Source organism: Manis javanica, chromosome 14 (assembly GCF_040802235.1).
Source record: "Manis javanica isolate MJ-LG chromosome 14, MJ_LKY, whole genome shotgun sequence".
Classification (NCBI taxonomy): Eukaryota; Metazoa; Chordata; class Mammalia; order Pholidota; family Manidae; genus Manis; species Manis javanica.
The window spans coordinates 56651253-56678067 of NC_133169.1; the positions used below are offsets into that span (position 1 = coordinate 56651253).

Here is a 26815-nt window from a genome sequence, read left to right on the forward strand (position 1 = left end):
TAATTAAAACAGAGTTAGCACTTCTCACGGGAGAGATCAATTTACTCCGAATAGCCCAAAGCTTTTGTTGCTTGTTATGGTACCCTTGTTAGACACAAGGGTGGGGTGGGGCAGGGAGCGCCAGAGGGGAGGCTGAACCAGGAGCAGTAATCTGAGAAGGAAAAACAAAAATAGAGTGGGGACTGAAGAGGGGAAAGAAAGAGCAGGCTTTGGGCGGCCCTGTGGCGCAGGCTGGCAATCCTGTACCCAGAGGCCTTCTGGAGGGCAGGTGGCTATTTCAGTCTGTTCCCATTATAGAAGATAGTTGCCTGAGGAGGGGTGTGACTACAGGAATTGACAACTACTCCTCCTGTCATTTTTCCCTCAGGAATCTTCAGTGACGCCCCGCACTCCATTTTGCCTTTTAGGCCCCTCTGATGTTCAGCCCCACCTTTCCCCTTCCTGCTGAACGCCAGCTACCCCTCCAACTATCTCCTCCAGCCAGAGCCCCACACCCACACCTCCTTTGCATTATCCCAGGATTTTCCCTCCTCTTTCCTTTGCACATATCTAAAACATCTCCATCCTCTTAAATCAAGATAGAATTTATTTTGTAATAAATTCTTACACTGCATGAAGCTTTATACCAAACACTTAAGGATGCACTACCGTTACGGAGCTGTAGTCTCCTGGGACATTTCCTTGACTGTGTTGGCCCACATCCATCTCTTCCGTATTCTGTCTCCTGAAGAATTTGTTCCGTGACCCAATACTACAGAATCAACCTCTAGGGGTGGAAGGCTAGAGTAATCTACATTTTCATCAAGCTCACTAGAGGAACTGAGGAGAAGCGTGACCTAAGGAGGCAGGGTTTTGACTACTGCCGTTAATTTCATATTTTTCCAGATTTTATGTGTTTTTTACCATAATCATATACGACTTTTATAATAACAATGTGTGGGAGTGTAATGTATTTTTTAAGCTCCCAGATGATTCTAATGGTGTGGGAACCACAGGTCCATATCAGTCATTTGAACAAAGATCCAGACACATGCTTTCCTGCATTTCTTACTCTCCAACAAGACAGAAGGGTGCTCAAGCACAAGAGCTAGCCCTGTACTTGTCCTATCTTTCCAGTGCTAGAAATACTAGTCTCAGTACAGGTGCTCAGTACATACTTGAATGGGTTTGAAGAGACTCCCAATAAAATAAGGAAAAACTTAATAAGGATACACGACATAATACATTTGGAGAAAAAAAACTTTATAATTAGTGGGTTAAAGAAATACACATTTGTAAGACAGAAAATATACTCAGGTGACTTAATAGACCACAGGGTGGCCACAGATCGACATCTGTGTTTTGCTTTAGATACAGAAGCAAAGGATTTTTGAAGGCATCAAAAAACTTAAAGCATGTAGAAACCAGAGGTGGTTCTTTTTAATCTGACTCATCCTTGAAGTGGTGTGATCCGTTATAAATTCTACAACTAAAGAAAAAATTTGAGTAGCTGGGAAGAGACAAGGAAACCATCACACCTCTTTGCTGATGGGAATGGACAATGATGCAGCCACTTACGGAAACAGGCTCACAGTCCTTGACAAAGTTGAACATGCAGTAGCATATGACCCAGGAAATCCATTCCTAGGAATATACTCAAGAGAACTGAACACATATTCATACCCAAACTTGTGCACGAATGTTCACAGCAGCTGCACATACTAGCCAGTGGATACCATGGTAACCAACATGGGTAAACAGAATTTGGTGTAGCCCAACAAGATATTAGTTGGCCATTCAAAGGAAGGAAGTTCCTTGTAGCCTGCTACGTACCTTTCAGTGTGATCATGGCTGAATCACTTTGAAAACATGCTGAGTGAAAGAAGCCAGACATAAAGGGCCTCATAGTCTATGATTCCATTTATATGAAATACCCAGAATTGGCAAATCCATAGAGAAAGAGAGTGGATTCAAGATTGCTGGACGCTGGGAGGATGGGGATGGGAAGTGACCGCAGTGGGCAGACGATGCAGGGATCCTTCAGTGGCAATGGTCATACAATCCCATGAAGATGCTAAGAACCACTAAATTGTACACTCTAAGAGGGTAAATTTTATAGTATGTGCATTATATTTCAATACAGCAGGATTTTTTTTAATAATGAGAAGAAATCAAGGGGAACATGATGGGGGAGGAAATGTGGACAGCAGGACACCCCCCACCAACCCTAAAGAATGTTTAAAAAAATGGGAGACAAGAAAACAGGGTTTCTTTTTCATCCTTCTTCTAAGGATGTCTTTTCAGGCAAGGTTGGCTTTTTAAACTTTTTAAAATAATAATAATGAAGATAGCTAGCTGAGGAGAAAGGAGAAGTCATGGACTATAAATACAGCCCAAGGGGTTTAGGTAAGATACAAGGTTTTCTTACCATCAGAAGTTGGAATAAGAGGTTTTCACATCTCCCTTTTCCGTAGTCTTAAATAGTGCTTAGAACAGGTTTTCTGTGTGCAGGACAGTGGAGCCCTGAAGTGACAGAGGGGCGAATTCAATGATGTTTCATGGTTTCTGCTCTCTCTCACTCTCTCAGAACACTGTGGGTTCCCAGCATTCAATACCACACTCTGTCTCCCAGCATTCGTCTCGGTGAAATGAGAAGACACTTCTGTCTCTTGAGAAGTTTTATTTGGTTTCTATATTCAGTCATGAACACACATTCCTCTTAAGACTGTAAAAGTCTTCTCTAAACAATTAACTTTTCATTAAAAAGAAAACTTGAAGCTGCTCTTGCAACCTATTTTGCCAATCATTTGTGTGCAGAAAGCAAATGCAGGTTATGTATAGCTACCTCTACATGTTATTAATATGAATACATAAAAGGGACTTGGCCCGGCAAACAGCTTTAAAACCTCCACAAGCCTTTGCATTGAGTTTCCTTGAGAAACAGAATGAAATCATCCCTGCTCGCATTTTCCGGGGATGGAACCATCTTTTCCAAGCCCTCCCATTGCCTGCCAGGGTTCCTTGCTTTAGAAGGAAACAAGTACCTGATCTGGGTCCACTCAGCACAGTCTTCCTCAGTCTCTGGTCAGGACCCAGATCCCAGGGAAAATCAAAGCAAGCTGAGAGACGCGATTAGCACGAGGTAGTCTCTTCATGGCGCCATCTCCAGGTTCAGACCAGACCCTTTCTCAGAGTCTTTATTCTCTAGACAGGTCGGAGAGGGCTTCCCTGTCAGGCAGAGTTTATGTCGGTATTGAAGTTTTTTGTTTCAGCATCACACGCATTCAACAATATTCATTCATTGCCTAAATAAGAAATCTAAACCTTCCTGTTTGGGATTAATAATACAAACCTCCATTTCCAATGTCCTCAAATGTTTTTAACCCAATAGCATGTTTAGTTTACTAAATAATGGATTAAGGTTCCAGGATGAGATAGTGTTAAAACTTGATTTGTTGAGAACATGACTAAAGCGAATTCCTCACCCGCTCCCTGGCTGCTAAGCAAGGGCATGGTCAAACTGCCCTTTCTCCAGGCCCTCCAGGCCATCAGCCCAGGTCGAGGTCGGCATGCTCCGGTACGGGTCCAGGAGAATCCGGAAGCACCTGACAATGAGGATGCCCAAGAAAATAAACAACAAAATCACAAAAACAAATGTGGTTTTCTGTTCCAGAGACATGCTAAAATCTGACGATGCGTTCCCCAGGGGCACGAGGGGTGAAGGGACGGGCTGGCCTCCATCCATCATCCAGGGAAGCCAGGGCACAGGAATCCCCAGTTTTCTTCTCTTCCATTATCAGTCGGCTGAGATCATGGTGGCTGCACCTTGGAAAGGCTGAGTTATCTGCAGGAAGAAAAAAAAAGAAGGAAAGGGAATCACTTCCAAAGAGCAGCTTTATTTCTAGGCTCACAGTCATGTTTTTCAGAAAGAAGTTGGATGCTCCAGACTTTCTCACCAGAGGTACTTAATTCTGTCTAATTACAGGGAAGAATATTTTCCTCTTGCATGCAATTACCAGACTCCTCAGAGCAGCCACCTGGGACCTGGGGGGATGGGCAGGGAAGGCAACCAGAATAGAGAAGATGAGACACCTGCTAGGCAATGTTGACCTCAGGATGTGCAGCTAACCCGCTGGCCAAACTCAGCCTCCCCTGCCAAGTGTCTTCTAGATTCCCTCCAGTAATATGACTCTCACATCCTCCTTACACCGATACCACTGACTGAACACCAACTATGTGCTAGGACTGTGGCTAAACATGACAAAGGTCAGCCAACCTACTATAAGCTCCATGGAAGTAGGGACCTCTGTAAATCCGGTACAAGGACACCGAGACTGGAAAAACTGCTTGATATAGAAACTCCCTCGGGAGCATTGGGTTCTGGGCTCAAGCCTCTGGATTCCATTTTACTGCAAAATGAGCATGGGACCTCGGAGAGGTCACTACACTGTAAAAATGGTAGTAGAAATGCCTGCGTATCTCATAGTGCTACAAGGAAGATGAATGTGAAAGCTCTTTGTAAAGTACCCAAAGGAGGAAAACAAACAATACAAAATGTTGCTTCACTTAAGACATAAGTAAGGAAGCTAGGATGCTTCTCCTCTGCTTGCTTTTGCCTGGACCAAGGGAGAAAGAGGTGTCTAAGACACCCAAACCATCAAGCTCCTGCTGCTTTTCTTCTCTTTTCTTCAGAAAAGAAAGATCATGTTCAATACTTGACCCCGGGAAACACCTAGAGAACGGAGCTAGGGAAAAGGAATTGAAGCATTTTCTTTAAAGCCTTAGAGTGGCTTTCTACTGTTGAAGACCATTTGATAGAGAGGAAGAGAAGGAAAAAGATAACTTACCACTATCTCTGTTTTCCTAGTGGACAAATTAAGGTATATGGATATTACCATTTGTCTCAAAGAGCAAATTAAAGTATACACAAAAGCGATGCAAAGCTTCAGCGAGTGAACTTAATTATTTACATCCAATTTTGTAAAGATAAGTTTCTATATTACATTGCTGTATGGAAAAATCATATGACATACTTATTTATGAATCTGCCCAAGAGAAAAATTAACAGAGTAGTCAGCCATGGAAATTAACATGGATTCAAAAGAAATTATGTCAATGAAAATAACCAAATAAAAATAGAAATTATGATCTAAAGCATTAGGACAGGATTTCTTCAGCAAACTCATAATCATTGCCTTTAAGGATAGTGTTAGTAATCATCATAACAGTTTGCTTGTATGTTGACACTTCAAAGCCTATAAAATCACATATAAAAAACAGTTTACAAAGGGAATTACAATCGGTATCTGGGAGGAAGGAGTTGCCAGTTTCAGGGAAAGATTTTGAAGCTCCATGACTCTGAATTGTTTTTTAACGTTGAAAGAGCTGCAATAGATTTATTTATGATTCATTTATTTTGAAGTAAGATTTGGATAAAATTTGACTGTATTTTTAAAAATAAGCTCCTTGGGACAATAGAGGATGTTCATGGACTCAGTTTGGTCTTGCTTTGCTTGTTTTTAGGCACTCCCTGGCCTCAGGTATTAATTCTCCATAGGTCACTGCGGCTGAGGGGAGGGGGCAGAGACGGGGGCCAGCCCTTCCTATGCAGCTCTTTAATGCTCCAGATGAAGACCATCCATACCCACCCAAAATACCCAAACTGGCCTTAATCTTGCCAAATATAAAATTCTCCATGGGCTGTATCAAAAGAAATCCACGCGGTGGTAGCGGAATAGATGCCCACACCATCCCTGCTGCATTCCCTCTTGTCTGTTCACGTCCCTCCAAGGGTCCCCCACTTTGATCTCCACTCTCCTTACTGGCTTCCTAGAACCCCATTCTGCAGCCACTTTCCCTCCAGCCCAGAGGGGGCCAGAGTCCCTTTTTCTGTTCTCAACACAGCTGAGGTACGTACGCATTTTCAGAAAGTTCTTTATGAAAACACTGCACGATCTGAAAAAGAAGTATAGGAAAAGCAGAGACCATCACTGTGTAAATCCACAACAAAAAGATTTCTGGATCTGTGAAGCCTAATGAAAGTTCTGTGAAAACAGTGACAGACTGCACAAAGGACCTAGTGATGGTAACTCTCTAGGCTCAGCTGCCTGACCGGGAGCCATACCTTGTTCGGACCCTCCCTTCCCACCCCTGGTCCCCACTGGGTGACAGCCATCCTGACACCCAGGAGCGGTCGTCCCCAACCTTGTCCTGGTTACAAGGCAAAACAGCAATTCCTTTTCTCCTGGCTCAACATCTCATACATCTTAGGCTTCTCCCATGACTCATTTTAAAGCTGGTGCACCATTCATTTGGGGGCTGCAGTGATGGGCAACTATTCTGGGAAACCCCAGCAAGTCATCCCAATTCAGATTATCAGCCACACCTCCCTCTCCCATCTCCCTATTAAGTGAGTCTGGAGCCTGACTTCTTCACAGAGAAGCCAACGATCAGAATGATTTAAAAATCGGCTCTAATTGGCTGTTTTACAGCCCTAGGCTGATTCGAAGGCAGATGCAAGTATATGGTTAACCCTCTTTGCAGCCTAATTACCTATTTTGAGAAGCCTGCTAAAAAAATTAATGTATGTTCTCCAACCCTTTCCAGATATACCAAATTGATGAGAAAATGGAAATGAAAACATTTTAAAAATTTTGCAGCTCTTTATTACTTGTAAGCCTCTCCCTGCCCCATGTATTGCGGTGCCCAGGTTCCTATTAAAATAACTCCTTTAGTCAAATCAGCAGAGGCCCCTATTAAAAGGCAATATTTTACCAAGTGACACATGGGCACATTAGCAGAGATTGTCTATGAAAACTGTTCCCGCTTGAAGGGAAGAGAGGTGGTGGATGGAGATGGAAGGAAGATCTTGCTGGGACTGAGGGGCTTGTAGGATTTGAGGGGAGTTGACCAGGTGCTATGGGCAGATGGCCCAGGAGAGGCATCCAGGGGAGGAATGGGGAGCTGGTGGATAGAGATGAGATGATCAGGAAATGATTATAAAGGAATATAGGGGTACAGAGATCCAGAGAAAAGTGCCAACCATTTCACAGTTTTGCCTCAGACTGATTGAAATCCCTGAAAGAGCCTGGTTGACTTTAAACCCTCCATCAGCTAATCAATAATTTATAATTGTGGTGAGCTCAACAGCACGTATAAGTTAAAGGAAGCATCAGCTACAATAAGAGGCAGAAAAATAAGTAAATGTAATCATTTGACTACCACCATACAAAAATACTTGAAAACATTTACATTTTAAAAATGTCTGTCTTAGAGTAAAAAGTGTCCCTTTTTGTTAAAAATGACACTTGAGAATGTTCACAATTATTTTTAGTTGAATAATGAAATCTTTCACTAGATGAATAGTGAAATCTGGGCAAGTAAATTATTCGAAAAGATTTGGACACCACCACCCTGAGTGTCAGCAATAACAAAAGGCAGTTATTTTCAGAAGCAGAAGGACCGGTTACTCACAGCAGTATTTTCCTCCGGACTGGCTTCACCATCACGCAAGCAGTGCACCTCGGTCTTGCCTTTGCCAGGCCCGCATGGTGGGCTCAGGAAATAGTCTACTTTTAATATTGGACCATGGAGACCTTAATTAGACTATGCCATTTTCAAAAATCATACAATACAACCTTTTTCTCGAGCCAACCTCCACAGACTCTGCGATCATCCCAGAGTGTAAAACACCCTGAAAAATGGATGGAGCCCCGCAGGAGCTTCCCATCTCAGCCCATGTCTTTCTCACTACCAGCCACTCACTTTAGTTTGAGTAATTGACAAAGAGGCCCTCTCTTTCCCCATACTTGCAACATACTGCACCAAGATTCATCTTTCTAAGCTCAAATCTTACCTATTTTGAGAAGCCTGCTAAAAAAATTAATGTATGTTCTCCAACCCTTTCCAGATATACCAAATTGATGAGAAAATGGAAATGAAAACATTCTAAAAATTTTGCAGCTCTTTATTACTTGTAAGCCTCTCCCTGCCCCATGTATTGCGGTGCCCAGGTTCCTATTAAAATAACTCCTTTGGTCAAATCAGCAGAGGCCCCTATTAAAAGGCAATATTTTACCAAGTGACACATGGGCACATTAGCAGAGATTGTCTATGAAAACTGTTCCCGCTTGAAGGAACTGAGAAAACCTTTGTACTCCAATGTCCAAGACCCTACCTAGCATGTCCATTTACCCCCTTACGGACCTGATGCTCCTGTTACTGGACCATAAGTTAGGTGATATCCTGGCAATGGCATTTTGCTAAGGCAGTTTATTTTCATAAGAAATTTAAAAAAGAACAAAGATCATATCATATTTGGTTTTGAGTCACATGACCAATGGCTTGATAAGAACAAACTTACGTGTAATGAGTCTGAGACCCCTGAGGAGAACAACCCCCTCGCTGTCTGTTCTGCTGCTCTGCACAACACCTGCTGTTCTCTGAACGTTTCTGGGTTTCCCACCGCTGAGCTTTTAGTCATGATGCTCTGTGCGTGATGCCCCCTCCTCAGCCTATTCCCACCTGTGTGTTTCTCTCCCTCCCTCAAGGTCCACACCAAATACCCGCTGCTTGCTTCACCAAAGGGATGGGGTGCTTCCTGCTGTGTCCGGGGGCACTTCCCTGCATTCGGAGGTGACCCCTGTGACAGGACACATCTCTTCGAGGGTTGGCTCCTTCCCCTTATTAAACAACAAGCCCCTTACCACTCTGGGATCATTTCCTCTCTACACAGAGGTTGAATCAAAGCCCTGGTCCCTCACAGTCCAGGCAACTGAATTCAGACTTTCAAGGTGCCAGCTGATCCAGAGACAGGGAGAAAAAGCACCTGCCATCCAGCCAAACCAGGATGGCAGACCACTGTGTTGGAAACTGGTCTTGTTTAAGAATCACAGATAATCTGAGCCACAGGGACACTTTATAGTCACAAATCCAATTCAGAAAGCAGTCATTTGGCTCTTTAGGGTCTCCTTGGCCTCCCGCTGATGGGTGGGGTCTTAAATCTAAAAATCAGCTGGATATAAGCAGTTTCCTTTCTTACTTCGTCTGCTTCTTTTTTTTTTTTGGTGGGGAAGGGCAGTCATTTAATATACCCCAAATGTAAATGTCTTACATGGCAACTATAAATGTCAGCATGTACCCTTTCTAAGCATGGATCCTTCGGACATTTCATTTCATTAGCATATCATTAAACAATTTCACAGGAAGGAAAAATATGTCATCTGAAGAAAATATATCTTCAAGCATGACATGTTTCTTTTCTTATTTTTAAAGTGACAGAATCAGTGAGGTCCATTTGGGGCCTTGTTCTGAGGAACTGCCCACAGGCATTCGATCCTACCATCTCACTTTTTGCTCCATCCACTCAAGTGTCTACCTTCCTGCTATGGGTTGCAATGATAGTAGCTGCAGGAGCTGTAATACATGTGTAGCATGCCTAGCAGGTAGTAAGGGTTCAATATATAGCTGATGAGGAATGAAGAGTTATCTCTTTATACCATTTTTGTGCAAAATGAGACTTATTTCTAAGTCTGTTATGCACACAAAGGAATGAAATTATAACTAAACTGCCTATAATCATGAAAATTAGTCACCAAAGGAATCCATCCCCCAAAGGGTGCCAGATCGCAAGTTTCTCTCTGGCATGTTGGAATGGGTAGAAAGGCATCCTCCCTCAGCTGCTCATGGCATGCAGGAGTGCAGTTAAACAAGGCTGTCTGTATTTTAAGTGCTCCTAAACCACATAATTGCTGTACCTAATTTTTAAAACTTCAAGGCCAAAAGCCTAATTAAGTGACTTGATGTGTTTTCAAAAGTAAACGCAAAAACAGTTTATCCATTGAGCAAGAACACTCACAGGATTGTCCAGTTTTCATTCACATGTGACAGACAGGACACTTGGTCCTACAGACGTCCTGTGTACCTTATTTATATTTATCTGGCAGGCCTACATCTGTAGGCTGTAAAAGGGTGGGATTTGGTGAGGGGGGCAGGGCTGACTTTGCCACAACCCCCAGAGACAAACATTCAGCGCTGCATTATTCTCCAGCACTTCTGAAGCTGACTGTTGAAATGCTAACATGCCTTTCCATGATTAAAAGGAATGCGTATCCCAAGACTGAGTCTGCACAGAATCACTCTCCACTTTTTGAGCTAACGGAAACCTCAGCTGCACTGCTGTTTGCATAACTGGAGTCTCTGGAGGGGCACCCCACCCTCCATTCACCCACCCTCCACCCACCCACTGACCCCAGGTCTGTAAACACCCCTGTCAACCCTGCTACACCTCACCATCCCCGATTGTGAGCCCTCTGCAAAAGCCACCTCGTCATCTAAGTAATCAAACCACTACATTAGCAAAGTTATTCACCCATGAATCTTGTGAAACTTCTGTATACAAGCCCATTGAACAGTAACCTGCATTCTAAGACATCCACACAAGAATGCAAAATGTTTCCTATAAATTCAGGGAATTCATGGCCCTCTTGGTAACCAGCCAAGAACTTCAGGTAAAGATTTCCTGGCTCTTTCTAGGCACTTCATGCATTTTAACCACCCTCCCACCACCACCTCGCTTTAATTTTTATTTTTATTGATTGATTGATTTTTGGCTCACATAAATACATAGCAACTTCCATATTCTTCTTTTCCAAATACAGCCCTCTGGTTCCAACACAATAGCCATGTGCTTCAGAATTCAGGACAGTTTAGGGTAAATATTTTATACACTCAAACCCGAAATTACTAGGAAACCCATAAACAATGACTTTAACACGCGTGAATGTGGTCAGCTATAAATGTCAACAGGCACTTTGGGAAGTGTTGCCAGGCCCCGCTGCCACCGCGGGAGGTCCGTTCTCTCCACTGGCCCTGCAAAGCCAGCCTGCAGGCGCCTCCGCCTGGGTTTGGGAGGGGACAGTGTTGTCCCCGCTCACCGTCGCTCATCAGCCCTGGGTCAGCAGGAAACCTTTTCTTTCAGCCTGAGCCCTAATCTCAGCTTTACTTGTTCCCTACCTTCTTCTTCCCCCTAACATCTGCTCGAAGAGTTTTAAAGGGACGGCAGGGCAAGGCTGCAGCCTAGCTGAACACATCAGAAAAACGCCACGCGAGTGCCTGGTCAGAAATTGCGGTATCCAAAGGCACCATTAACAAACTGAAACTTGTAACTTCAAACAATAACCCTTACTGCTCTGCCCAGTTCTCCTTCTCTTCTATTGCATGTTCCCTAGTGGAAAACAGTGCCTGCTGATACCCCAAAAGCCGAGGGCTGCACACTGCTCCCCACCCACCCCAGACACATTCAGCACCATCACTATGAGTTGTCAAGTTGTGATCCTTTGTAAACAAATTAAAACATCCTTGGTACATTTGGGAAGGTTGGATGTTTTAGGTGAATGAAAAAAAAAAAAGAATACGGTAATGGGTAAATGGCTTTCAAGCACACTTTACTGCAGCTTAGCAAAGAAAACAGCCTGATTTACTATTCCTTTATCCAGTATCAGTGGCATTATAAACTTAAGCATGCTCTAAAAATAAAGGCATCATTATATTTCACTGCTTCCTATTAACTCTACGTAGCACCTGCTTAATTAGACTTTATGTGACAGCTAGATCTAAATTAAGAACTTAGGTGCGCCGGCATCTATAAGATATTGCTCATGCATATTGTCAAGTTCATACAAAGCATTTAATTAGCCCATCAAAGACACAGTTTGGGTCAAGTACCTGGATCTGGCTGAACAAACACTTGATCCATTTCCTGGTGGAACAGTTACAGGTAGTTACAAGCCTCTTTAGTTTCCATTCTTCCCAACCAAGCTGTTAAAGCAGTCGGCTGTGCTGGCTGCAAGCAGCTGATGGCACACCTCAGATCTAAAGCTGTTGTTTCAGGCTTAGTAACTTCCCATTAAAACCCCCGAGTTAAACGAACGTCGTCTTTCTGCGCGAGGCATCATTAGTGGCCAATACAGCTGCTGCTTTGAGGTGAGCCATGATTTCGGTTCTGCCTCAGCAACTCTTCAGAGGATTCTGCTTCAGTGAGTAGAGGCGGTATCCTAGCAGTGTGTCTGAAATCATCTTCAAGAAAACATTAACATTCAAGAGGAGTCCGGAGGAAAACATCACAGGGCATTCCCACACCTTTTCAAAATCAAAACCACACATCCACCCGCGCTCTGCTCTTTTCTACTGATTGGTGACACTGTTCCTCTTTGGGGGTGTCAATTAGCACCTTGCAGCAGCCAGCCTCTGAACTGATTACTGTTTATGACCTTCAGGGCATCTTAATTAATGGGATGATTTCTAGGGAAGGGCGTCAAGTCAGCATTTGGAGATAAACGAAAGAATCCTTTTCCTAAAGAAAATGAAATTGACCTTTCGGAAAAGCAGCAGGTATGGGAGGCAAAGAGGGAAGAACAACTAGAAGAGAACAAAATCATATTTTCACCACCTGTTCGTAATTTCCCAGGGCTGTAGGTTGCCAGGTGCAGTGTCCGCTTTGGCCAGCCTGCCTCCTAGTGACCTTGACTGGCACCCACCCGACCCAGGCCATCTGAGACCACTTGATGAATAAAGATAGACTTTTGTTGACAGCGAGTTGTTCTAATTCTACAGATTCCAGTTACATGGCACAATCTTAAATTATTTTCCTTGGATAGGATGGCCTAAGTAAATTTGGAAAATATTTTAGGATAAAACTCATCTTTAGAAAAAAATACTTCTCTGGAAAGAATTCAGCATAATTCTTAAGATGGAACATCCTTGTGTTTTGGCAAGTCACCACTTTCTTTGTTGAGGTGGGAGCACACTTAGCAACAACATCCACCCACCAAATGAGGGGGTACATGATATTTAAAGCTAACGCGGACTGTGCCTGTCGGCTGTGCTGTCTCGTCAGCCCCTGTGAGAAGCCGGCCGTTACCCAGCAGCTCTAAGGGACTAAACGGAGCTCGTTTTCTAAGATGAAAACCCCCAGCTGCTAGCAACAGACAGTAATCCTGGCTAGACCTCAGATTTAAGAAAATTCAAATGCTGAACGTTAGGATCTAATGCAAGAATTAAATGCTTGACATTTGAAACTAACTTCACACGAACATGAAGGTTGCTTCCCTGTATGTTTTCTGGATCTTTAACTAAATTTCCTTTCCAATTGGTTGTACCTACTGTATTTTCACACACACACACATACACACACACAACAATGGAACAAATGACATCCAACAGAGCATTATCATTCCAGACTAACTGGTATCCTTTGTGCTTTTCAGCCAGAGGTGCTGGTAGGTGGAACACAATCTCAGTAATGCCAACAGAGTGTGGTCCAGGGCACATTCTGACCCCACCCTCACTTATCCACTTATCATTCGTGTGCTAAGAAAGTACCCCAGTTAGAAATAAGCCTGGGTGTCTGTGGGCTCACCCTGACCAAGAGGCCTCCTCAGATCCTGTTTGAGCCTATAGATTCATAGAGGTGGAAGGGGATGGGGGGGGTCATGGCTGTTCTCTAGCTACTCTGCAGACTGAACCCATCCCAGAGAGATGAGCACCTGGCCTGTTTCTAAAACTCTCCAGAGAAGTGAATTCCATCACCCACTCTGACAAACTCTGTTTAAACTGATTCTTCTGCTGCTCATTTATCCACATGAGTTGGTGTATCTCTTTCCCAGTATCCTTGCTATAAAAAGTCAGTCATTAGCCACCACAAAATTTTGTTAGAATGCCCTTCCCCCAAGGAAGCTGAACTAGGTAAATGAAAGAATATTTCATGAAGATCTGCTGCTACAAAGATCTTGCAGCCAAGTTTGGATTCTTCTTTGATAAGATAATTATAACTGGAATTATTGGAATCAGCCCTTCTGCCAGTTCCATTATGTGACTCTTCATGAATTCTGTAACAATGATTAAGAATTTATGAGAAGTCTGGTTCTTTGAATGTTTCATAGTTCTATTTCCTTAGTTCTATTTCTTTAGTCTTTAATAATCTTTATAGCTTTTCTCTGAATTCTTCGCCAAACTTCTGCTTTCTGGTCCAGCCTTAAATAGGGAGCCTAGAATGCTACACAAAGCTAAGTAAAACTCAGACGAAAATGGAATTGCAACAAAATGGGGTGACTTTATAAGTTATATATGCTGTGCATCTTATCCATTCTGATACCAGGTTTATTACTGGGTATTAATCCAGTTTTCCTTTTTAACCACACAACATCATAAGTTTATATTGCCAGAAATCTATTTTAAGAACTTTTCTTACATTCCAATTTCAAGTCTCATCTTTAATGTTCTTTAAGTTACAGTTCTTTCCTAAATGTCCCATGCTGCTCTTTTCCATAAAGAAATGGACAATGAATATGAAACAAGGCCTCATGAGCCATCAACTTTATGCCAACAGAGGCTGTGTCATTATTATTATCATAGTATTTCTTTTTGACCCTGCCTAATTCCCAAAATAAAATTGGGTCAATTCTTGGTGTGATTTTCAAAATACAAACATGATTATCTTTTTATTCTCATCACTAGATTCTTCAGAAAAATCTTTTCCTCCTTCCTTTGTGTGCATTTTTTCTTTCACATATTCAAGAAATATTTATTAAGTTCACTCAGTTAGTGTCAGATATGTTCTGTGTTAGGTGTTGCAAAGGATAAAAAGTCCTTTTTCACGTTCATTCAGGCTGTGCACTGTACAATTCTAGGGTGTTCCCGGGTGAAGGTCCCGAGGAGCTTAACTTCTAGCTGAGCTTCCTGACAACCTAGCCCACCTCCACTATTTTCCACTTCCTTACCTCCCTTTCTCTGATTACCCAGCAGACATCTGGAGTATGTCCTCACCTCTTCATAGGACCTGATTTCACAAGGTTGTCTGTGGCTTCTAACTGTCTCAAGCAAAACAAACTAACAAAAAACCTTCAGTATTTATCTTCCTTGCTCATTGTGACATCACTGGACATGGCTGACCACTCTCTTCAAGGAAGGTCCAGATAAAAGAATGCACAGAGTATACTGGAGTGGCAGGAACTGATGTCAGCCCTTAATTGCCCTTGGGGCCCCCCTGGGTGCCTTCTCCCTCCATAGTCTCTCATTTGCCTTCTGAGGCTAAAGTCAAGTGTAGCTGGTGTATCTACCAGCAAACACCAAATTAATAGGGTGGAAAAACAGGCAGACTAGGATATACGTTAACAACTCCATCACTTTCAATTCATACAAAAAGAAGTGCAAGTCAATTTATATATCATTTTTATTTTTCTGTCATCTTAGTTAAGAACAAAAATCAGTACATCACATAATAAAAAAATTTTTTTAATCCAGATTGACTCTGTTTCCAATATCCTGCTGATTTGCCAGATCTAAGTGTAAGTTTATTTATCCATTCAGCCATCTTCACAGCTCAATGAACATTCAAAGCACAAGGGAACAGTGGGGAAGGTTTAATAATATTCAAACCAAGCTGATAAATTAGGATCTATATTTAAGCATTATTAAAAGTAAGCAGGTTAAAGTCCAGCTGCAAATTGGCAACATCCTGGTTGGATCTTTTCTTGAATGCATTTCTGTAAACATTGCATCTCTGGTATGTTGAATGCTCAACTAGCTGCCGATGAATCTGGAATGGAGAAGTATTCGAAATGGAAATGAGGAACAAACAATGCTGCAACTCAGTAGAAATGTATTTGGAAGAAAAGAAACACTGATAAAATTTAATACTTCTGAGGATTCCAGATTGCCCTGCCAAATTAACAAATTTGTTCACTCCATTCCTCATAAGTCAAAAATAATAAAGGATATAAGGAAGGAAATTCATCCAACTCTATGAAGGTGCATCTTCATAAAATGTCCCACAATAGTTCTATTTAGAGACAATACTTGCAAAATTTTAATTCTCTATTTTAATTACAGTATGAAAGAATAAGAACATCACTATGAGTTATTCACCAGTCAAAGGAAATTCATACTGAGTTTACAGCCTCATAGGTAAATTTATTCTTTTAAAATGACTTGTACAATAATAACAATTTTCTTAATGACTTTGAAATACTTAGTGCCTTTAAAAGTCATGGAAGATGCCAATTAGAGTTTTATACAAACCATCCCTCTGGATTTTTATGCTGTCATCTTGGCATTATTCTTTCTTTCTGTTTAACAGCTGCATTTTGGAAGGAACACCATAATGTATGGACAGTTTGAGGACTGAGCAGCTTAAAACATTAAGATGATTTAGAAAATGAAATACTGACCTCTTAGTCTATTATACCTGACATAATTCTGGAACTAAAAAACTTGCCACTTAAAAATCAATTTGAAAACACTCAAGAGGAAAAAATATTCATACAAAACAGTTAAAACATGATTGTCAAAAATATTATGAAAAAGGAATCTCAATTTCTGATATTTAACCTTGTGGAAATAGTGGAAAGAAGGCTGGGGAAATGGTAATAAGTAGAAGTTGTGATATACCATCATTAAGCAAAAATTTCAGCTGCCTCAAGGCTGCATCTTATAGGTGATATAATCAGTTACTGCTTGAAAAAATATTTTACTTTGCAAATATTTCAATGAGATCAATCAAAAGTTCCAGTCACATAGCATATTATTGAAAAGGCATTATTCAATTTAACCAGGGAGAAGACTCTGAAAACTATAAAACATTGATGAAAGAAATTAAAGAAGACACAAGTAAATAAAAAGGTATTCCATACCCATGAATAGGAAGAATTCTTATTATAAAAATGACCATGCAGCCCAAAACAATCTAGAGATTCAGAGCAATCCCCATCAAAATACCAATGGCATTTTTCATTGACCTAAACAACTAATCCTAAAATTTGTGTGGTATCACAGAAGATCCCAAATAGCCAAACAATCTCAAGAAAGAAGAACAAAGCTGGGGTTATCACATACCCAGGTTTCAAACTATACTACAAAGCTACAGTGATTAAAACAGTATGGTACTGACATAAGAACAGATACATAGACCAATGCAACAGAATAAAGGCCCAGAAATAAACAGCACTTACATGGTCAATTAATATATGACAAAAAGTAAGGTTATACAATGAGGAAAAGAAAGTCTCTCCAATAAATGGTGCTAGAAAAACTGGACAGATTCATGAAAGAAAAATGAAACTGAATCACTGTCTTACGGCATACACACAAACTCAAAGTTGATAAATACAAGACCTGAACCCATAAAACTCCTAGAAGAAAACAAGCAGTAAACTCTGAGACTTTGGCCTTGACAGTTTTTTTCTGGCTACATCTCCCCCAGCAAGGGAAACAAAAGCAAAAACAACTGGGACTATATAAAATTAAAAAGCTGCCTAGCAAAGGAAACCATCAAAAAAACAAAAAGGCAACATACTGCATGGGAGAACACATTTTCAAATGCTGTATCTGATAAAGGACTAATATCCAAAATATATAAATAACTCATACAACTCAACACCAAAAAAAAAATCCTAAATAATCTGATTAAAAATTGGGCAGAGTACCTGAATAGACATTTTTCCAAAGAAGACATATAGATGGCCAACAGGCACATGAAAAGATCACTAATCATCAAGAAATGCAAATCAAAACCACAATGAGATATCATGAGATATCTCACACCACTATCCAAAAGACAAGAAATAACAAGTATTGGTGAGGATGTAGAGAAAAGAGAACCTTCCTGCTGTCGGTAGGAATGTAAATTGGTGCAGCCACTGTGGAAAGCAGTATGAAGCCTCCTCAAAAAACTAAAAGTAGAAATACCATATAACCCAGCATGTCTACTTCTGGAAATTTACTTGAAGAAAACAAAATCACTAATTTGAAAAAATACATACACCACTATGTTTATTGCAGCATTATTTACAATAGCCAGATATGGAAACAACTTAAATATCTGTCAATAAATGAAAGGGATACATACATATGATGGAATATTAGCCATAAAAAAGCATGAAATCTTGCCATTTGCAACACCATGGATGGAACTAGAGGGATTTATGCTAAGTGAGGTAAATCAAAGGAAAAGAAACACTATGATTTCACTTCTATGTGGAAACACAAAACAAATGAACAAACAAACAAACTGAAATAGACTCACAGAGACAGAGAACAGACTAGTGGTTGACCATGGGCGTGCTGGGAGTACAGGTGAAATAGATAAAGGGGAATGTTTGATATCTTGATCTGGGTGCTGATTATATGAATATATACATATGTCATAATTTATCACTCTGTACATTAAGATTTGTACGTTTTATCATACAGTATAAAATAAAATAAATAAAGTAAAATAAAAGGGCAGATATTAAGGGTATATCTTCCTCTTCTAATTCTACATTCCAAATTTTGGTAAGAGGCCTACCATCCAAAATTTTGCCTTATATAATACATACTATATATTTATACATAGTGTGTAAATATTGTAAGTCATCTGTATGTATTTCTCTTATATTTAATAGTAAATTACCTCATCAGCTTCTTAAGTGTGTGGATTTGAGGGGCCCAGGCCCAGATTATTTAATTCAGCAAAGCCAAGAATCTGTAGTTTGAATAAGAAACCTACATGATTAATGACATAGGGCCTATGAAGTCTACACTTTGAAAATAATATAGTTAAATGTTTTTTCTCCTCCTTGATTGTTTGGCCATATTAAACATTTTAACTCTGCAAGGGAAGAACCTTAAGCTTAAAATTTTAAATAATCACAGAACTCTTTGCAAACCTGATTAAATCCATGGACTCATTCATTAGGAAAATGCATATACCACAGGCTGTTTTTGAGAACCTCTGCCTAAAATTCCCATTCAAAATACATGCATCTTCTTCCCCCATTCCTCCTTCCTCCCCTCCTTCCCTCCCATTAGAGCAGCAGCAAATTATGACTGGAATGAAAGCCCACAGGGATGAAGACAACAGGAGGGAAGCAGAGGCAAGGAGAACCTTAGTCTGTTTGCGGGAGAGGAAGGTGAGCACAGGGGCGGGCAACGGTGACTGCAGAGCTTAGGACATATGCAGAGAGGGCTGCAGAGGGGGTGGCCGCCCCGCAGGTAAGACTAAGGTCAGGAATGGGAAGTAGGGCTGAAAACAGGAGGAAGTAGACGGTCTAGGGACAAACGAGTAGCCCAGCTGCCCTCTGAGGTTGTGACTAGGGGGCCAGGAATCCTGATGTAATTGTTAGGAACGGTGGTGGGGAAAGATTGAGCGAAATGATCAATTATGATATAGCAGAAGGGGAACAGAGAATGTCAGTCTTGAGAACATAGGCAGGAGTGAGGTTAATTTGCTAATAAAAAAATGACAGAGAACTGTTTCAATTCAATCCATTCCGCCCATGGTTAGACCTGAGCCAGGAGGGCTGTTTCCAGGGCTGTTCCCTTTCATTGTAGGCCCTTCTAAGCAATTTGACTGTTTAACCGTGTGCATATTGTTTAACTCAATGCAATTTCACTTTGCAAAAATTGTCAGTGTAGTATGGGCAGACCATTAAGAAGTAAATAAAAACCTTGCCTAAACCCAGGCGATGAATCTCTTCTGGCAGCATCCTAGGTACCAGCCACGAATGAGTGGGTAATTCTTTGAGGACCGTGGCTTTCTGGAACAACCCAAATCTCCCCTAAGGACTGAGGTCTATTCTGCATACAAGTGAGGCTGATCCTTCTCACTCTTCAAGCATCTTGTGTGCTCTTTAAATGTGATTCCTTGTAATCACATGCACTGCAATAAAATCTAAATAATTGCCCTGGTTTCCTCATATCATTCAGACGTCATCTCTTTTTATGTGTTTTCTGTTTATTTGTCTATATAACTGACTTCTGTTCAATTATTTATTTGATCATTCATTTATGTGTATTTATTCATACCCTATTAAATTTCAGAAATGTTTGAAGAAAGCTACGAAGTAGATTATACGTCATTAGTGGTGACAGACTATCACTTTTATTATGTACTCAGTGAGTTTTCCCACTGCTGATCTAAGAAAGTCTGGATGTATTTGTTTTCAAATTTTGAAGAATACAATCGTTTTAGAAAGATTGTTAGGCTAAAGCACTAGATACCATGTTTAAACTTTAAAAAAAGAATGTCTTCTATGAACTTTATTTTGCAAGAATTATGCATAAACAAAGGCAGTGATATATTCTCTAGTATGTTCTGTATATATTAGTAATGCAAAGGTGAAAATGCTGCCCGATAAATTAATAGCGATAGGATACAATTCAGGAAGAATTGTCAGAGAGCTAGTGAAAAAGGCAATTCTTCATTTGAAATGCTCAGAAAAACACCTTGAAAATATTTGAGATGGAGCAGCAATTAGCCAAGTCTCACTCCCATTTGTTTCTATCCCCGTGAGAACACCCTTCAGCGTCATTTTCAGGAAGGGTCCTTGCTTTTGTTCTTCACATTTTTCTTCATTCAAAAGTGGATGTGGAGTCAATTGAGAAAAATGAACGTTGAGTGTTGCCAATAGCCCTGCAACTGGTGGTGCATATCATGAATATTGTTAGGGGGCTGGGGCAAATGCCAATATGCTATTCAGTGGACTATGGATTACTAATGTGTAAGCCAAGAAAAGCTGTGTTTGCAAATGAGAAAAGGATGAAGAAAAATCTCTCCATTGTTCTCCGCATATGCCCATGTCCCTAGGCCGAGTCAGGGTGGCAGACTGGGCCATTCATCATTAACAGTCACCCTTCCCTGGTCCCGCCTTCGGAAATGAGCCGCTGTGGTGAGGCAAACTCTTGCTGGTTCCTGGAGCTCTGGCTTGAATTCCCTCTAGGGAGGGGTTGCCCATGCCTTATCTGTCTACCTGAGGACTGTCCCTTGTATCTTTTTACTCCTCAAAACCTGTCTCACTCTGTAGTCCCATCACTCCAAAACCGCAACTTTTCCTGAGCCATCTGTTTATCTAAAATAATAAATTACCTTTCTGCATTCAAGAATGGTCCATTCAAGCCTAGCTGACTCAGCAAACTAAGTATGATGAAGAACACTGGACTTGATTTTTGCAGCACCCATCAACTACTTTTTCTGTACCTTCTTAATACCTAACACCACAAAAGCAACAGTAAAATGGTGGTGGTGGTGGTGGTGGTGGTGATTGCAATAACAACGGAATCACAGGAACAAAATTCAGCAACTTTGTACCTTTGGCCTCCTTCAACTTTGAAGTCTTACAGTGGCAAGAATTGGACCCTTTACATGCTTTTATCCAGTGAAAGGTGTGTGTGTGTGTGTGTGTGTGTGTGTGAATTTGTTCTGACTTTCTGATTAGGCTGTAAGTGTAAAGGTGTAAAGGAGTGCAGAGAGCATTAAGAGTCAGGAAAAAGAACTAATAAAACTTAGCTAAACCTTAACAGCAGACCATTCCGGAATAGTAAGAGATTCAATGTCTAAACTTAGAGAGAGGCCAGATCAAAGGAAGAGAGAGCGAGAGGCCAGCCAAGGGCTATTTGAATCCTGGTTTACTAAATCCCCATGGTTTACAACCCTGATATCCACCCTGGCAGGGCCCTTGCTTATTTTTATACTGCTTCTCACTTTAGGTCCCTGTATCTTAAACCGGCTAATAGCCTTTGTTAGGGAAAGAGTGAGTGCTGTTCAGGTGCTAATGCTGAGACCCCAGTATCATTCACTCACACAGCAGGAAGAAACAAACATTCCATGATTGGAATGGTCAAAGGAAAGTGGGGAAATGTAGAATCTAAGCATTAGTAAAATTAGTAAATTAGCATAAGCATAGCCATCTTAGAAACCTAGAAACCATTTTCTGAGGGTGTGACTCAGGAAGAAGAGAAAAAAAAACAAAAAAACCTGGGCCTGGGTAAGGCCTTGAAAAACAAGTTAATCATGAGCACCGGGTGGTGGGCAGCTGTGACCCTTGGTCAGCTAACCTTGGTCAGTTAATCTTACATACCAAGCTTATCATGCAGAACCTCCCTAACCATTGAGGAGTAGTCTTACCCTGCCCTTGCTTAACCCCAGGATGTATGTCTTGCAAGAATAATGTATAGTTGTGGAAAATTAATATGAGTTAAGTGCTTTGAAAATGTTATATAAACCCTTGGCTCTGAGTGCTCAGGGTCATTGTTGAGACCCGCTGCGTCGGGCTGACTTGGACCCCAGCTAGCTGGCTGAATAAAGACTTTGCTTGAATTTACATCTCTATGCCTGTGTAGTTTGTTTTCTGGAGAAGCCTCGGAAGCCTGGACCCTAACAGTAAGATACTTGAGAATAAAGGAGACTGGACCTCCTATTAATTTATTTTTCTCTTGACCAGCTGTGATGTTAGCAGAGGTAACAAATTTATCCATGACTTCACTCTGTTTCAGATCATCCTAAATAACCACTGTAGTCATATTTTTTCCTGGTTGTTTTCTCTTGCAGCATTATTGTTTTACTTTGTCATTTTAAAGTAACTCTAACCAGGCATAACCATTAACTACTAGCTTCCAACCAGCCATCTGCATTTGTATCAGTCAAGACTGGTTAGATAATGCTGGGATTAAAAGTAACCAAATTTTCAGTGGCAGAAAATAACCAGAATTTACTTCTTGCTCCCTGTTCAGTAAGGGCCATTTGGGGATGCTCCTCCAATGTCGCCGTTATCCTCATGCCAAGACCCAGACAGAGGGGCCGGCCGCCACCAGCTGTGGAGGGAGGGTAAAGAGAACAGTAAAACATGCTGGCTCTTAGGGCCGCTACTTAAATTGCACAGGGCAAAGTGAATTCCCAGCCACTGCTGAATTTAACAGGCTGAGCGTTAAAGTCCTTCCCTAGGAACGGACGTGAAACATTGTCAAACAGCAATGAAGTCTACCACTGCATTGAATTAGAATTCTATCCTTGACGTATTGACTGCTCATAGATTATGCCCCCCCGACAGCCTTTCTTTGCCACACACGTTGTCCTCGGCCAGCAGCCTTGAGCTTCATCCTGCACCAGAGCAGCCGCCCGTCCAGTCCTGGCTCCGCTTCCCCCTGAACTTGGTCGGATCGTCTGCCTGACAAGAAAATGGTCTGTTTAGCACGCTGCCCTTCTGAGGTGGCTCCAGAACTCTCTGGATCTTTTGTAATGGACAAAGTCAATGTCTGACATCTCCATATCTGCTCCCACACCCTGGCTCCAGCCCTGGTGGGTGAGTATCATACCCAGTACCTCCCAGGGAACATACCATCCCAGGATACATAGTATTATTATTCTAATTTCATAGCTACATAGGCAAGGCTTAGGGAGGTGAAGTGATTTGCTCAAGAACACAAAGATCTTATTTAAAATATTTTTGCCCACCTCTTGCAATTCTGCAAGACTTGCAATAAATAGACATGGCAATGTCCCAAAGTAACTCAGAGTTTAATAGGGGCCTCTGGAGAAACAATAGCATTCATTTTTTTAATGGGCAGAACAGGTGGTTGCAGCCACTTGCAGGAGACTGCATCAGATCTGGAGTTTGAGTGTTGCTGTTCTGGTCTGCAGAAATGTCTTATTCCATCAAATGGAGAGAAAGAACATGGGCTGTGTGAGCCGGAGAGGTGCCTGGGAAGCTGGGAGCTGGATCTCCGCACTAAGGTGGCCATGTCTTGGGTTTCAGATCTTTAGAAAAGAGTTATTTACATACCCCTTTTTCATCACTCTGACCTCGGCAGAAGAGAGAATTGGGACTGTTGTGAATGATGCCCAACAACAACTTCCATATACAACCCTCCCTTTAAAACTGGAAATTTCATATATCCAGAAGTATTTTCCATAATCCATTTGAGTATCAAAATAGTTCAATGTTGCCTGCAAGACAGTCACAGAGAATTATACTGTTATTCTAAAATATTCAAGCTTTTCTCTTGCGGGTAAATGATGGGAAAGAAAACTTAAACTCTACAAGCATGTTTTCATAAACAAAAAAAAAACTAATTCAGATCCATCGTGGGTTGAGTAATTGGTTCAATTCAAACTTAGTGGCTGGTAATAGCACTGGCTGTTTCTTTCAAAGGTGACTGTTTATAAAATGAAAATAAATTCAATGGGTTTCAAAAGGAGGCATACTCTGTGAAGAACTAAATAAAGAGTCATTTCAGAGAGTAGTTAAAAATCATGATGCTTTTATGAGTATTTTCACTGGGAAGTTTCTTGAGATGCTTTGCTTGATGAGTTTTTGTCATTAAAATTCCCCCAATAAAACAATTGACTAAGTATGTATATGTAAGCATCTTTACCATTTTGGAATCTGGTTGAATTAAGCCATAATGCAATTTCAAAATTATTTCTATTGTTAGCAATTGCCATTTGCATTAGCTTCTGCAGTCTTCTGCCCCATCTCTCAATGATCTCCAGAAACCACTCATCCAATATATCTGTTCCTCAGTTAGCTTAGACCTATCTCCAAATGACTCTCTATAGAATACATGATCAGCAAGTCTTAATATAAATAATTCATAGATGAAACCACACTTAAAAATTAAACTAATATATTGTAAATATATAAAAGGAATTGAGATCTAATGGAAGGCCAGGAGTTCATAGTTACCATCAACATAAGACATATAGCAATTCAAATAACTGTATTATTATTCTTCGCCCTCAATTTCCCTGTGCCTGTATTCTTACATTTGTAAAATGAGGATGATAAAAGTAAATTCAAATGCAAGTATAATTTTAAAAATTACTGCCTATGCTCAATTTGGAATTGGAACCCTTTTAAGCTCTATTCAGGATCAATAATGTATATGTCATAGTTATTTTTTTATTGAATTTTCACTATGTGCCAAACACCTTACAGATGCTTTACATGCAATAATTTATTTAATCCTCACAAATTAGATATTGTTATCCTAATTTTGGAGCTGAGACACAGACAAGTCACATAACGTGCCCAATATCACACAGGTAGAAAGTGGTGAATGAGGGATTCAAATGGAGGCAGCTGGCCTCTAGAGACCACTTGATTAACCTCTATGCCAATTCTGAATGTGGATGGAAAATTTCTCATTTCAATTCCTGAGCAACCAACTACTATCGTGCAACCACAGACAAGTCAGCCTTAAACTGTTGTCATGTGTAACTCAGCAGAACTGACCAGGTTTAAGTTCTTTACAAGGAGCACAATTTTGTTTAATGAGCAAAGTGTTACATCATGCGTGTCCTACCTTCGCCTGCTAGTACTTCCTCCCCACGCTACAGCTCTGGTCAAATCTGCTGAGTTACAGGGCTTTGTCTTCATTCCTCTAAGAGCCATCTGCCTTCCTCTTATCACTCAGCCCTTGATGTAAATAGGAGGCTCTCCAAACAATGTCAGCTCAAGAGCTTAAGCTGTCAGGTGTAGGACTTCAAAAACCTTCCAAGGAGCCCCAGGTCGGGTAACCCAGGTCATATCATGGGTCTCAGGGCAATTTCCTTACAGGGATAGCAGTGTGCTAAGTTAACATATTTAAACTATGTCCCACAGAGGCAGCTAAATGTAGACATGCAGCTACCATTATATTCTACAAGAGGAAGGGAGCTGCGACAGGAGAAGCAGCCCAAGATTTCAACTCAATGATACAAATTCTATTTCTGCCACTTCCCAGACTCTATGAACTTGGGTAATTCACTAACCTTTCTGAGCCTCAGTTTCCTCAGATGTATGATGAGAATTAAGTGTATTAACCCTCTCCATGTGCTATACATGAATTTGTTCTTGCTGTTTATTTAATTCCACAGAACACTAACAGCTGTAAGGAAATAATGAAAAGTCAAGATCAGCATTCTTGAAAGCCAGTCCCTTCTTCCCTCCATCCCATCTTCCTCTCTTTGAGACTTTAACCACTAGAAGAAAACTCAGAAACTTTTCAGAGGAGTGGAACATTGAAAATGTCCTTCAAAAAGCATGTACCCAGATCAGGACCTATTAAATGAAAATAACATGCAATGGGATTAAGCATTGTAAGTCTCTTCAACCTCAAAGATAAGGCACGACTGAACCCCACAGGGCCAAGTAGACAAGAGGGGAAGGGACAGAGAATTTAGAAGGCAACTATGGGCAAGAACCTTGGGGAAGCATTTCCTCTCTGCCCATAATTCTTTCATATGCAAAAGTCTAGGCCTGGCTCTTCCTCAGCCAGAACTGCCCGGGCTCTATGAGGGACAATGGACAATTTTTCTCCAATTCTATTAGGAATGCCCATCTATTTACTGAAATTGAGGAGAAGATTTTAGAGATAAAGCAATTGTTCCCTCTCCTATGGATTCGGTTTCTTATTAAGCTTCACCCACTGTGGGAAGAACCATTTCCTTCTGACTTTTCGTAACTGTGGAGTCACCTTAGTTTATATCAGTTTAGGTGGTTTTTCACTATTGATGGGGAAAAAAAACCCCACAAATATGAGAGGTCTGAAAATATTAATCACTGATAATTGATTATGGAAACATTCAGGTGCCCCAGGCGGTTACTCGTTTCCCCCTCAGGGAAGCACTTTGTTCATGTTTGTGTTTTAGAACTTAACTATTTTATATTCTAATCCAGGGGTCGGCAAACTTCCTGTGAAGTGCCAGATAGAAAATATTTTCAGTTGTGCAGACCCGCTGGTCTTGGTATTGACTACCCCACTCTGTTGTAACATGAGCTTATCTGTATTCCAATCAAATTGTACATACAGACACTGAAATTTGGATTTCATATAATTTTTCCTATCTCATAAAATATTTTATTTGATTTTTTTTTCACCCAGCCATTTATAAAATGTTAAAAGCATCCATGCTCACAGGCCACACAAAAACAGGTAGTGGGTCAAATATGATCCCCAGGTCATAGATTTCCCCACAGGTCATAGATATCCCCACCCTGTTTTAATTCGCCTATAAATGCTTTGAGGGCAACAAACATATTTT

General features: G+C 41.0%; 1 protein-coding gene across 5 annotated transcripts; it reads right to left on the reverse strand.

Annotated features, from left to right (window-relative positions):
• Positions 1 to 1187: 1187 nt before the first annotated feature.
• Positions 1188 to 12430, reverse strand: CTXN3 (cortexin 3). Of its 5 annotated transcripts, XM_017655137.3 has the most exons (3): positions 11704 to 12430; positions 3465 to 3823; positions 1188 to 3207 (listed from the first exon to the last, which is right to left on the reverse strand). In XM_017655137.3, exon 2 carries the CDS (start codon positions 3725 to 3727, stop codon positions 3479 to 3481), a length of 249 nt encoding a protein of 82 aa, XP_017510626.1. In that variant the 5' UTR covers positions 3728 to 3823; positions 11704 to 12430; the 3' UTR covers positions 1188 to 3207; positions 3465 to 3478. The 5 variants fall into 5 exon arrangements, with proteins under 5 accessions (XP_017510626.1, XP_036871787.1, XP_036871789.1 ...); XM_037015892.2 differs by lacking the exon at positions 11704 to 12430 and adding an exon at positions 7453 to 7728 and having other exon boundaries at positions 1190 to 3823; XM_037015894.2 differs by lacking the exon at positions 11704 to 12430 and adding an exon at positions 4072 to 4131 and having other exon boundaries at positions 1190 to 3823.
• Positions 12431 to 26815: the final 14385 nt, after the last annotated feature.

Coding starts and splice junctions, on each gene's coding strand:
- CTXN3 (XM_017655137.3), bottom strand. CDS start 3,727: ATGATGGATGGAGGCCAGCCCGTCCCTTCACCCCTCGTGCCCCTGGGG.